Here is a 13434-nt window from a genome sequence, read left to right as displayed (position 1 = left end):
TGGTAAAAGTACTGGAGCTTCAGCATCAGTCCTTCCAATGAATATTCAGGGTTGATTTCCTTTAGGACTGACTGGTTTCATCTCCTTACTGTCCCAGGGACTCTCAAGAGCCTTCTCCAGCACCACAATTCAAAACCATCAGTTCTTCAGCACTCAGCCTTCTTTTTGGTCCAACTCTCACATCCATACATGACTACTGGAAAAACCATAGTTTTGACTATGTGGACCTTTGTTGGCATAGTAATGTCTCTGCTTTTTAATATTTAGTCTAGGTTTGTCATAGCTTTCCTTCCAAGGAGCAAGCGTCTTTTTAATTTCATGGCTGCAGTCACCTTGTACGGTGACTTTGGAGCCCAAGAAGATTAAAATCTGTCACTGTTTCAGCTTTTTCCCCAGGATGCCATGATATTCGTCTTTTGAATATTGAGTTTTAAGCTAGCTCTTTCACTCTTCTCTTTCACTCTCATCAAGAGGCTCTTTAGTTTTTCTTCAGTTTCTGCCATAAAGGCTGTATCATCTGCATATCTGAGGTGGCTGATATTTCTCCTGGCAGTCTTGATTCCAGTTTGTGATTCATCCAGCCTGACATTTTGCATGATGTACTCTTTATATAAGTTAACTAAGCAGGGTGACAATATACAGCCTTGACATAATCCTCTCCCAATTTTGAACCAGTCCATTGTTCCATGTCCAGTTCTAACTTTTGCTTTTGGACCTGCATACAGGTTTCTCAGGAGACAGGTAAGGTGGACTGTTATTCCCATCTCTTTAAGAATTTTTTACAGTTTGTTTTAATCCACACAGTCAAAGGCTTTAACATAGTCAATGAAACAGAAGTAGATGTTTTATTGGAATTCCCTTGCATTTTCTATGATCCAATGAATGTTGGCAATTTGATCTCTGATTCCTCACCTTTTCTAAATCCAGCTCATACATCTGGAAGTTCTCAGTTCATGTCCTACTGAAGCTAGCTTGAAGGATTTTGAGCATTACCTTGCTAGCATGTGAAATGAGCGCAATTGTATGGTAGTTTGAACATTCTTTGGCATTGCCCTTTGTTGGGATTGGAATGAAAACTGACTTTTTCCAGTCCTGTGGCCACTGTGGAATTTTCCAAATTTGCTGGCATATTGAGTGCAGCACTTTATTAGCATCATCTTTTAGGATTTGAAACAGCTCAGCTGGAATTCCATCACCTCCACTAGCTTTGTTCATAGTTATGCTTCCTAAGGCCCACTGACACCAGTGAAAGGTAAATAATTTACACACATAGTAAGGTCATAGGAAGAAGACAGTGATCAGTTGTGAAGATTTTCAGGTTAAGTCACCATCATCCTAGTGACTGTTTCTGTTTGGGCTGAAAGCAGAAGGAATTGTGTAGTATGTGAAGTCCAGAAAAATGAATATGACTGGAAACAAGAATGAGTAGGCTGGAGGGGAAGGTCAGGCAGGGTCAGTGGGAAGCTATGGAGGAAGGGAAGGCAGGTGGACTTGACAGACAGGGGACAGCAGGGGGCACATCTGTGAACCAGCACCTCCTCTTACTATGGTTCCAGACCATGGGTTCTCTCCTGGAGGAACCCTTTCTTTTTAGAAGAGAAAATGAAGTTTTCCCCTAAAGCAGTGTTTTGCCACTTGAATGAAAGTGGGCTGCTGGAACCTTATTGTTTCTCTCTCAAGTGTCTTTACTTCCTTTTCCCGAGGAGTTGCTTCCCCAAACCACAATCCAGCTTCCTGCCAGAATCAGCTCTTCCTCCTCATTGGCTGGAGCTCTGCTATCCTCCCGGAAAATCCTGTTAGGCAGGGAGTGAGAGGGCAGCCTTCTAGGGTGAAGCTTTGGCTGAGCCTGGAAACCAGGGAGCAGTGTGAAATTCCATGTCAGCTCTGCTGTCCTTTTGTCCAGAGGAAGTTTACCCTGTTAACGTTCTAAACCAGAGTTCACGTTTTCTGTCCAGAACCTTCCACGTTTTGGACACCCCTGCAAGGACATTTCCACAAACACATGGAACCATTCCCCAAAGTCTCTTTCCCGGAGAGGATTCTTTAGCAAGTTTATTGAAACAGGTATGACAAGTATAACAAAATTTACATTTGCCTGTGCTGGACCAGTATATTTCTGTACAAACAACAAGATAGTGTTAGCTAATGACAGTTAACACGTTGAAAGCATAACATACAAAACAACATATCTTCATCACCACCCCCCCCCAAAAAAAAACCCTTCATAACAGCGGGGAAAAAATTCTCCCCTGCCCCTCAAAGGAGGTCTTCACAGGCTGGCCAGCTCCATCCCAATTCTGAGGTGTCAAAGGAGTTCCAAGTGCAAACTGAAATGATGAACAAGCAACTCCCCAACTCCCACATCCATTAAACACACAATCTAGGAAACGGATGTCCTCACGGAGTGCCTTTGCATAGAATTATTAGATAAACATAGGTTACTATATTACAAGTGGATATGGTACCAGATCCTAGGTCCCTGTGCTCCCCTTCCTCAACCACAGTGAAGAGAAACCAAAATAATGAAATTGGAGCACAAATTGTTCTGCAGCTCCCTCCAGTGGTGCTGAAGGGCCTACGTTGTCCTTGGCAAGCATTTTCTATTTTTGTAGCTCTCACCATTCTGTGGGCCCAATTTCAAGTTGATTGAGTCATCATCTTATTCAGAATGTGTGTGAAAGACATTTACCTCTGACTTGTAAACAACTGTTGGTTCAGGGCTAACAGGTGCCGAGCTACCCAGGAACAGGAATTAGCCCAGAGAGGTCAGAAGCACCAAGTAGATTTTGAAAAAACGACACAACACTTACAGTGAGAATAGCAGCACAAGCTTGGGGTGCGTTGACTATTCTCTTTTTCCTTTATCAGAAACTTGCCTGGTTGTATATTCTGAGTCTGTTTCTGTGCCTTGACTGAGACCCAAAGAAAGGACCAGGTAGTCATACACTTGGGAAAATCAAGACCATGCTAAAAACTTATGTTTATTTAGCAGAATCCTACAAAAGCAAAAACTTCCCCCAGAAATGCCAGAATACCAGAACCATGCCTTTGATCCAACTTTACACTGATCAACTTTCACTTAGAATTTACTAGAATACTAGAACTGGCAGGAAATCTGGACTTCAATCCAGTCCCTTGATTTTGTAGATGAGGAAACTAAGTCACTAACAGTGTCCTTGACTCTTGGCCCAGCGCTCCTCACAATGAAAGCTTGGGGCTCTGACCCTTGAAATTTGGCAGTGAATCATTTGTGGGCATGGGTTAGGGCTGGCTAGTTTGGCATCAAGGCACTCGCAGAATGGCCTGACTTGTATTTGTATCTTCCTGGAGACCTAGAAGTATTTGTACAATTCTCTGAATTTAAAGGAATGGAAGAAGGAAGAAAGCCAGCTTCTCTTTTGTGACTGCAGAATAAACTAGAAAAGAAGGCAAAAATTAATAACCTTATTTTCCGTCCCTCTCAGCATGCAGTAGTCTGAGGAAGCAGGGCCTGGCTGGGTACGTGCGTGGTAAGAGACTAGGACACCTGGGGCACAGGTTTGTATGTGTGAAGCTGAGAAGCTATTTTTGGTCTCTCCTGGTCTCTCCTAGAGGATGGTGCTTTATTCTAGTTCCATGTAATCTTCAGTTCTCACCTCCCAATGAATGGTATTCCAAATATGAGGAGATAAGTTTCTGAATATACACATGTTCCTGAAACAGCTTGGCTCTCAAGACGCTGTCAGCCAGCACAGCACATCTTGGTCTCAAATTTAGTGCTGTGCCCACAGCTTTCCTTCTAAGCACCCACCCGTGAGGAGGGAAGAGCCTTCTCTGCCCAAGTCCCCTGTAGAGACAGGAAATAATTCTATCTCATTTGTCGATTCCGTTTCAGTTCAGCAGCCATTTTCCACACAGCGACACAACTGGAAAGCAGTATCTCTTCTGGGAACTGAGATTCCATTTCAGGAGGAATTTCACTGTCTTTAGTCTCCATGTAACTCACCAGTGTATCTCTCAGGCTGAAAAACCAAGGAACAATAGACAGCATTAAATAGTCATGTGACATAAGGAGTCATGTGATCACTGGTCAGTTTTTCAGGTCATCATAGGACTAAAGTGCTCATTAAGGCCGGTAATACTGAGAGTCAGTTTAAAGACAACTAACCGCTGGCTCAGTGGTTAAGAATCTGCCTACAATGCAGGAGACCTGGGTTCAATCCCTGGGTTGGGAAGATCCCCTAGAGAAGGGCATGGCAACCCACTCCAGTATTCTTGCCTGAAGAATTCCATGGACAGAGGAGCCTGGCGGGCTACAGTCCGTGGGGTCGCACAGAGTCAGACGCGACTGAGCGCATGCAGCTGAGCCGCTGAGTCACTGGCCTGGCGCTGGAATCCTGGCTTCAGGGCTCCAGTGCATCCCTGCTGCCCCCACCCTGGAGTGCACATACTCTATGGGAAGGAGCTCCCCTTGATAAGGGCCCAACCAGATGGTTCTAAACACTCGAGTAATATGTCTGCTATACAAAAAACAAAGCCTCACCATTAATAAAGCTTCTAGTCCAGTTCATGATTTAACAAAGATCATAAATTCTCTAGGAAGAGATATTCTTTCCCTACACTAAAAAGTCTGGGATAGTAAAGATTTTTTAAATAAGTTCAAAGAATACAAATGTAAATAGGCATATGCTACATAGCATAATGGAGGAAAATGGCAATTATGAAGCCCTATGTCAATGAGGAAAACAGGAGTTTATCTATTTAGCAAAACAATAAAGTAAAAATCTCTTCCTCAGACCACACATTAAAGCACAAGGAAAAAACACGGGAGGATATTTTATAACCTTGGGACAGGACCCTTAGAGGTATATTTTCCTAGAGTCCTCATAGGAAAATTCTCTCAGATTTGGCTTCATAAAATTAAAGACTGAGATAGAGCAATTGTAACATACCAGATAAAATATTAAGAAAAATACAAATAGTCCAAAAGAAAAATAATCAAGAGGCAGTTTGGAGGAAGATACACAAATGGCTGATAAGTATTTTCAGTCTTACCAGCAAATGGGAAAATATAAGCAAAAATGAGATACCATTTTTGGGCCATTAGATTGTTAAAAATATGAAAGATGGATAATATCCAGTGTTGGGTATTCTTTATATATTGGTGTAGCTTTTTCTATCAAAGTTAAAATGCACATCTCTCTGACATAGGAAGACCACTACTCATAATGTGAATATATGACTTTTGCAATTGATAATGGTTAATCAGACTTTCCTGATGGCTCAGGGGTACACAATCTGCCTGCAATGCAGGAGATGCAGGTTCAGTCCCGGGGTCAGGAAGTGGGAAATGACAACCCACTCCAATAATCTTGCCTGGAGCATCCCATGGACAGAGGAGCCTGGCAGGCTATCATTCATGGGGTTGCCAAGGACTTGGACACGGCTTAGTGACTGAACAACAATGGTAAATCAGCAGGAAACCAAATTCTGCAGTGAGACAAGAACAATTTCCACGACTATGGAAAATCTTGGGAGACATGGCAGAATGTTGTATGTGTGCCTCGCTTGGCAGGCTTGCAAGCCCATACCTCCACTCAGGGTTGAAACTCTCTGCAATCTTGGGGTTCTTTAGCTTCAAGATCATCATTTCGTGAAGCTCCAGGAGGAAAGCATCCAGGCCAATCTGATTTAGGAAGGTGTTGAGCAGCTTAGCATTTTCAGGGCTGAGATCAGCTTTGTACCTTGAATCAATTTCCCCAAATGGCTCCTGGAATGAAATAAGAACAAATGATACATGAAGCCTGGAAAGGGAATGTGCGGCTCCCTGAGTCCAGGTGGACAGGAAGAGGCGAAACTCACTTTTCCCAGGCGAAGTAGCTGTTCAGACTTGTGGGCAGAGAGGAACTGCCAGAGGGCGATGGTATGTTTTAACTGGCATCTGTTTAAGGCCTGAAAGAGAAGAGAACTCTTGAATATGAGGCCCTGTTTTCATTTGGCCCTGCACTGATTCCACCTCCTTTACTATGGAGGCCACCTCTGCTTTATCCACTGATTTCCTGCCTCAACTCTGAAATGTCTCTGAAAGCCCTCTCCCACTGCAGCATCTCAGGGTCCAGCAGCAGCACGCAGTCTGCATGCACACCTCAGCAGACTTGTGCTTCCAAAATCTGTACATTCCGAGTACATCTCTGCATCTCCTGTCAACGTGTTCTGTTTACACTGTAGACTGGCTGGGAAACGAGGTATTTTCGCCTCCCCTCCTTTTCAGGGGCTGCCTAGATAGTAGATACCACCCCTACTCCCTAGGGGGTGGTATCCCAGTAGGAAGTGGAGAGACGATGGAGGGGACAATGCTGATTTCCTTTGGAAGAGGCCAGACACGAGACCTACCTTTGAAACCAGTGAGGTCAGATCACCCATCTTCAGCATGTCTTGGATATACACATTTAAGTGCAAGTCTGGATCCCCGCCAGCTGTGCTCAGAAACCCCAACGTGACTTCTATGGCAGACAGAGCTTCACAGGCGTCACTGTAGGACTGCAGTTGTCCTCTGATGGCAGTGATGGCCGCATTGGGGAGGGGACACTAAAAGTCAAAAGCAGGATAGGGTCCACAGTTGGGGCATGCTGTGCACTGCTACCCTGTAAGAGTCTTATCTTCATCACTGCCAAGGCCACGGAATGGGACAGGCTCTCTAATAACAGTAGTAGTCTGCACTTGGTGCTTCTTAAGTGAAGCAATATTCAGGTATATTACCGAAAGAGAGATGAACTCGTTGAATGCTCAAATCAACTTTGTGAGGATATGAATATGGACACACACACAGATACACAGCCCCCACAAACTCACACAACATGCATAAATCAGAAAAGCAGGAATAAGTAAGTTCTCTGGACCTTTTGTCTCAGCATACACAGTCATGACAGCATTACTAAAAAACTACAAGCACAAAATTTCAATCTGTTTATACTGAACGAGAAAACTTCTGCTGGGACTTCCCTAGTGGTCTGGTGGTTAAGAACCCTCCTTGCAATGCAGGGGATGCGGGTTTTACCCATGGTTAGGGAACTAAGATCCCACATGCCACAGAGCAACTAAGCCTGCCTAGCAACTACTGACTGCATACACTCAGGATCTCGTGTGCCACAGCTAGTGAGTCTGCGAACCACAGTGAAAGTTCCCTCATGACATGGTGATGGTCCCGCACGCTGCAACTAAGACCCGAGGCAGCCCAAATAAAGAAATACTTTAAAAAGATTAATGAAAAATAAAAAAAACTTCTGCTGATCCTGTGTGCCCTCTAGAAGAATCATGGCGCTCAGAACCGAGGGAGGCCCTGAAACTCTTTGGTGCTCACAGCAAATGCCCCGAGTAAAGGCGAAAGAGTCCTAACATGGGCGGAAACACTCTGGTAAGATGGAGGCACACGCAAATAAGGTTGATCATCACCTGTGGCATTTTGTTCTTGATGTCCATGAAGAGATGCTCATAGTTCCAGTCCCGTCTGTATACCAGAGTGGGTAATCCCTAAAGGGAGAAAGAAAAAGACTGGAAATGGAATCCACTGTGGAGGTTTCCATCAGATGACAATATATGCCTGAGCTGAGACTCAATGGTAGTCCCAGGGATTTCAGTGCATCACCCGGCAAAGCAGGCAGCTCCTTGTTGCCTCGTGATGTGTGTGTTTAACCTGGAAGCTATGGAAACAGTGACACAGTGAGGAGCCCAGCCTGCCCGCCATGGCCAAGCAGACACTGTCACATAGTATTCTGTGGCCCTTGAGCCACCAGTGCAGGCAGGTCGCGAGGACATGGGCTGACACCCTGAGCACAGACCGTGAGCGAGGGGCACTCAGCTGACAGCGCAGAATGAATCAGGCTCGCGCTCGAACAGTTCACCGCCTAACTGCAGGCAGGGAGGGAGCATAAACAGAACGAAGTACCACACCTTTGACTGGACCTGGAAGCAACAAGCACAGCGCAGGCTGCATTCAGGGAAGGGAGAGTGATCCAGCCTGTGTGGTCATGGGATTCAATGCAGGGAAATGGTTGGAGAGATGCATTTCTGGATGTTAGAAATGTGGCCTAAAGAGCCTGAAGACAGGGACTGGTTGGGAGCTACCGCAGCAGTGGAGCTTAAGGACAGATGCTTTGAACTAGAGCAGCGGGCTGGTTGGTGAAACGGAGGCGCCTGATGGTAGAGATGACAGACTGTGTTTGCGGACTAAAGGAAAAGGGGAAAAACAATGAGGTTCAGTGTGGGTGGCTTGTGGTGCCATTAACTACGGCAGAGAAATCTGGACTAAGTCCATTGAGATCTGCAGTCACCCTTGGGGTACTGAGGTGTGGATTGGATGCACAGACGACTCTGCAGAGCCGTTGGCCCTGAATGCAGGTGTGGTCACAGATACTGGGAGTGTGGACGAAGGGTCCAGAGGATCCCTCCTCATTCTGAAATCGCTGTGATCAAAGCCACACTTGAGGCAACTTTTGCAAAACAGACACACAGACCACAGACATGTGGACCATGGACACGTGGGCCACGTCAATACAGCAGGTCAGCCTTGCCTTGAGGGTCAGCCTAGGCTTGCCCTGAAGGAAGCGGCTGATGATCTGGCGCTGGATCTTCTCCAGGTCAAACTCCTGCAGGGTCTCCCCACCCTGCTCCACATGGTACTGACAGTTGGAGAGAATCAGTGGAATCAGATCCCGCTCTACTTCATAGCTGATGACGTGCAGGTCGGCAATCTCAGAGGCATCGACGGAGTAGCTGGGGACAGACAGAAACAGCTTAGGGTCCCAATGAGGTGCACATGGCCTGTCCGTGCAAAGCCAGCTCCTGTCTGACGTTGCCACAGGCTGTGCAGGTGAAGGGACATGCAAATCTGTGACACTTGTGAGTGTAGCTGAAGGGGTTTCTGTTCGAGAAGGACCTGAAGCCTGGCTTGCTGTCTCTAGGTCTGGTGACCCTCCCTGTTTGTTCCCCCCAGAAACGACTTCCTGCGCTGAAAGAGCGTCCCCTGCTGTCGGCTTGCGTGCTTACCTGTTGTCTTCTTTGGAGAACTTCTCTACCGCATAGACAATTTCATTGTGCAAGCTAATCAAGTAGCTGACTAAGGCGGTGGAGCAGAGGCCCCGGCCCTGGCGGCGAGGCAGGATGACTTCCAAGTCAGTGTTCAGATCCAGGTCGGAGCTGCAGTAGTCTTTAGGGAGCTTGATCTCACCTTTAAACGACAGAGGGGCAGTCACCTCCCTGCTGTTTCTTTCATAGCCTCAGGACTAGGAGCCCACCACAGTGGGAAGGGAGGCAATGCAGAAGCCCCCTCAACAGAACACAGCTGGGAACCAAGAGTGCTTCTGTCTCCCACATCTCTTTTACATGCTGACAAGTTTCAAATAGTCTCAGCTTCTTTTTGATACCAAATTTATAGACTCAAGAGGACTGAGGGGTTGCTCTTTCTGAAATGTTATGCACTCATCTCAGACACCCTCACCAAGAGTCCACAGATCCAGCATTAGAGACACACAGCATGGTGCTGTGCACACACAGAACAGGCAGAGTTAGGCTGGAGAGAACAGGCCTTCAGAGAGGTGCTCCTGTGATGTTTAGTATTAAAGGGGAGTTGACTTACCATTGGTCTCCAGCGATCGCCTCAGCTTGTTCCATGTTGACAGAAATATAGTGATTCTACTGCGGGTTAACGTCTTCAGCCCATCTAGCAAACAAAACACTTTTTAAGAACTGCACGATAACACCTACTCCCATCTAGGTCAAACCAACAGAATTACTTGCTCTTTGACCCCCACCTTCATATCATCACCAACACACTCTAAATGCTGTTTAAACTAAAGCTGAGTTTGAGGAACCAGAGAGAGAGAGGGAGATTCTGGACTGATACAGCAGAAACCTCTAATGTGTCCCAGGCACTCACAGCACCCACTGCTTCATGCTACAAGCTTAGGGTACAGAACACACATTAGCTCTGAACTGGTAGTCCTGATGCTCTGTGGGAGCAGAGCCTTACCTGAATCATGACTGCTAATGAAACTTTGGATGGATCTGTATTCAGCTTCTGAAACATTCTGGAATCGTTTCACTAGATTCCTTTGCAGGGCCAAAATCTCGGGCAAGAATTTCACCAGTCTCAGCTCTGCCTCCTAGAGAAGGGAAGACCACCAGGAACACTTTAGTGTACCTAGATAATGTTCCTGGGAAACAGACTTTGGGGCTGGCTCGAGCCATGTATTTGTAGTTTAATACGGTCAATGTGCCATTTTACATAACACATAGTACTTGAGAATGGTGAAAGGCAAGTACATTTCCCTTCCTTCAGCAAGTACTTAGTGATTGCTTACAATGTGTTGGCCAGTGTTCTACACTCTAAGGGTCGAGAAGCAAAACTGTAGGGCCGACACAGCAAATGTGTTGGCCAGAAGCTGATGAAAGAAAACAACCTCTTGGGCCCGAGATGGTCTGGGTGTGGAGAGGCACTGCTGAGAGCAAGAAGACGAAGCATGTAGGCAATGATACTTAGAGATGATCCAGTGTCATTCTGAAGACCTAGGACCTTAGCTTCTTCAGTGTAATGGACCTGCCTGAGCACACCAGTGACAGATCACAGTGTTAGCATGATGGCCTTCCCACCGGGAATCCGTTTTCATTAACTGACCCACCAAAATTTCTGCATCATCTTACTTCTTCCTAGACTGCAAATACTGGTGCATGGAAGGAATGATTAGAAAATGTGTTTTAGAAAATAAAAATTCAAATGGATTCAAGTTAGGAAGAGTGTGTAATTCTGGCTCTGAAAGGTATGATGCACACGTTACAGCTCTGCTCCCCTCCAATCCTCCCAACACCCTCCCTCTGAATGGTTTAGGGGAAGATTTTTTGTTGGATTTCAGTTATGCATTCTCAACTAAAATTTTTTCATTCAATAGGCACTCATTGGTGACTAACTGCTTCAGGCACTGGGGGGATGAAGTCGAACAGATAAAGGAAAGATTTTATTCTATTCTTTCTTGCTGAGTAATTGGGAGAAACCCTCCTGGCCAAGTATGTTACAGATTTCTACTAATTCCAACGCATGCATATATTTCACCTGTGCCTTTATGCTTCAAATGACTCATACAGATGGATGTGTTTGGAGATATCTATCCCTGAGTCTTCTGCCAGAGACATTTTATTCAAAAATCAAAGTAGTTTAATGGCTGTCCCACCCTCAGGACTGATCAGACTAAATGAGAGTAGGGCCTTCACATCTCCAGGGGACATGTAAGTTGCGGTCACAGCGAAGCAGCCTCACCTTCTGCAGAAACTTCCAGAGGATGGGCACTGATTCTTTGCCATTCTTTTGCTCCACGATGTGCTGGAGGTACTCAATGGTGATCCTTTTCCTGCAGCTCCACATCTTAGAGCAGTGAACCATGCTCTTCTTGGGCAGGTGGGGCAGGAAGGTCACTGGGTCACCATACACGATTTTGGCCACAGGGTTGGAGCTGATGCGCTCATCTTGGCTGATCTGAGCGTTCACTGCCAGGAGGGTTTTATCTAGATGCTAGGTGAAGAAAGCGACATGGGATCTGGAAGTGAGATGCTAGGTTTTTGTCTCCTCAAACAGAATAAGTCTCAGACATCTATATTTTATTACCATTATTTTAAATACTTGCTGATTTATATTTCCCAAGGGGCTTAGTTACTCTCAGTAACATTCTTATCTGACAGGGTTTATTTCTCTGCCTCGTTTGCACATTCTGCTCTAAAAAGTAGTGGAGAGAAAATGACTGCCTGCACTTTCTGGATCCCCAGTAATTCCTCAGCTTGACATACCAGCCCGCCTCGGGAGGGGACAGGATAGGGAGGGGGCAACAGGAAGTTGGGGTGACCAAACAGAGAACACCTAAATCTGTGACTTAGCCTAGGGTTTCTTTCTCTAAGGGACACTTCCAGAAGGGACAAGAGATCAAGTGCTCAGCAGAGGCTGTGGAAACCCCCTCCTGCACTTTCCCAGAGAAAGTAGCCGCATAGCTACTCATCACTTACCTCGAGTTCACGCAGAATAAGAGTCTGAACAAGATTTTCCCAGCTGTTCCTCTGTGTTCTGGTTGACAATTGTGCATCAAAATGTAAAGACCCTACAAAGAAAAATGTGTATGTTACCCAAGAAACAAAAACCACAGCATTCTACATAAAACACTGAAGAAATGTTTAATTGAAATAATGCTCCTTTTGGGAGCCGGGGTGGATATATTTTCCTAAAGTAACCTGAGCATTTAAAAATGTTTCCTGCTGCTACCACCAAACTCATGATCTTTGTGAAGGTACTTCAAACTCTAAAATCTCTAACCCACGTAATTATCACCTTAAAGCCATTCTGAACAAAATTACTGCAAAGACAATACTTTAAATCAGAAGCCCAGGGGCAAACTAACAGTGACTAGTGGTACCACAGGTCTCAACTGCTGCCACCTGGGCCTGAAGACGGAGCAGGACCCTGCGGGTGCCTTCGACGCAGAATGCCATAGAAACTGTCAGTGTGCTTCTAGAATGTGGTCACTTTGTCAGTGTGATACTCGCTGAGCTTACCTAGTGTGAAACCACTCCAGAATGAGAAACTGAAAATCAGATTTTGCTAAGTGGAAAATATATACAGATGTTGAGTGAGTGAAAGTCGCTCAGTTGTTCCGACTCATTGCGATCCCATGGACTCTACAGTCCATGGAATTCTCCAGGCCAGACTACTGGAGTGGGCAGCCTTTCCCTTCTCCAGGGGATCTTCCCAACCCAGGGATTGAACCTACGTCTCCTGCATTGCAGGCGGACTCTTTACCAGCTGAGCCACAGGCAAGCCCATACGGATGCTGATTTCTGGCAAAAAAAGCTCCAGAAGTGGGAATGGATTTTCTTGTCATATGCCAGAACTTTTTATTGCTATTGTTATTTTCAATAACCTTGTCATTAGAGTGGTAATTTAAAAACATTTTTGCAGATAACCTAAAAGAAAACAAAACTGTTCTTCCACCACTCAGAGACAACCCTCTTACTAACTTGTCTTATAGACCTTTTCTTTCTGTGTGGACTTTAAACTAGAAAATGAGCTTAATAGTTGTTAGCCTACTTTTACATGTAACACATTGTGGATGCATATACATATTGAGTCAGTCCAACAATGCAGTATTATTTTAGGAAAAGAAGGTGCTCACCCCGCCCCGTAAAACAAAACAGATCTCCAATAGCAAGAGACCAAGTTCCAAGTGCTTATCAAACATTAGTCTCTTTGATGTTTCTTTAATACACGTCGCTTCTTTTGGATGCCCTGTGTTCCCCATGCAGCGGCTGAACTACATCCAAGGCTGACTTTTGAAACTAAAGCCTCTCAAATATACTCGCACCACCAGGGGGTCAATGGAAAGGCCAGGCAGGTCCTTCCCTCCCTGACTCTCTGGAAAGTGC

General features: G+C 45.5%; 1 protein-coding gene across 5 annotated transcripts in view; it reads right to left on the bottom strand.

Moving 5' to 3' along the window:
* Nucleotides 1-2021: 2021 nt before the first annotated feature.
* RNF213 (ring finger protein 213) overlaps nucleotides 2022-13434 on the bottom strand; it is a 122235-nt gene continuing 110822 nt past the window's right edge. For all 5 annotated transcript variants that reach the window (XM_044938659.2, XM_045164766.1, XM_045164767.1 and 2 more), the window contains 11 exons: nucleotides 12025-12116; nucleotides 11288-11539; nucleotides 10007-10139; nucleotides 9614-9697; nucleotides 9025-9205; nucleotides 8550-8751; nucleotides 7432-7509; nucleotides 6373-6567; nucleotides 5842-5931; nucleotides 5571-5749; nucleotides 2022-4001 (listed from right to left, as the gene is read on the bottom strand). In XM_044938659.2, coding sequence (XP_044794594.2) covers nucleotides 3848-4001; nucleotides 5571-5749; nucleotides 5842-5931; nucleotides 6373-6567; nucleotides 7432-7509; nucleotides 8550-8751; nucleotides 9025-9205; nucleotides 9614-9697; nucleotides 10007-10139; nucleotides 11288-11539; nucleotides 12025-12116 — 1640 coding nt within the window. In that variant the 3' untranslated portion in view covers nucleotides 2022-3847. The remainder of the gene's footprint in view (nucleotides 4002-5570; nucleotides 5750-5841; nucleotides 5932-6372; nucleotides 6568-7431; nucleotides 7510-8549; nucleotides 8752-9024; nucleotides 9206-9613; nucleotides 9698-10006; nucleotides 10140-11287; nucleotides 11540-12024; nucleotides 12117-13434) is intronic.

The sequence above is a fragment of the Bubalus bubalis genome, chromosome 3, assembly GCF_019923935.1.
Source record: "Bubalus bubalis isolate 160015118507 breed Murrah chromosome 3, NDDB_SH_1, whole genome shotgun sequence".
NCBI lineage: Eukaryota > Metazoa > Chordata > Mammalia > Artiodactyla > Bovidae > Bubalus > Bubalus bubalis.
Note: the sequence above shows the minus strand (reverse complement) of the source record. Positions and strands in the feature narration are given on the sequence as shown.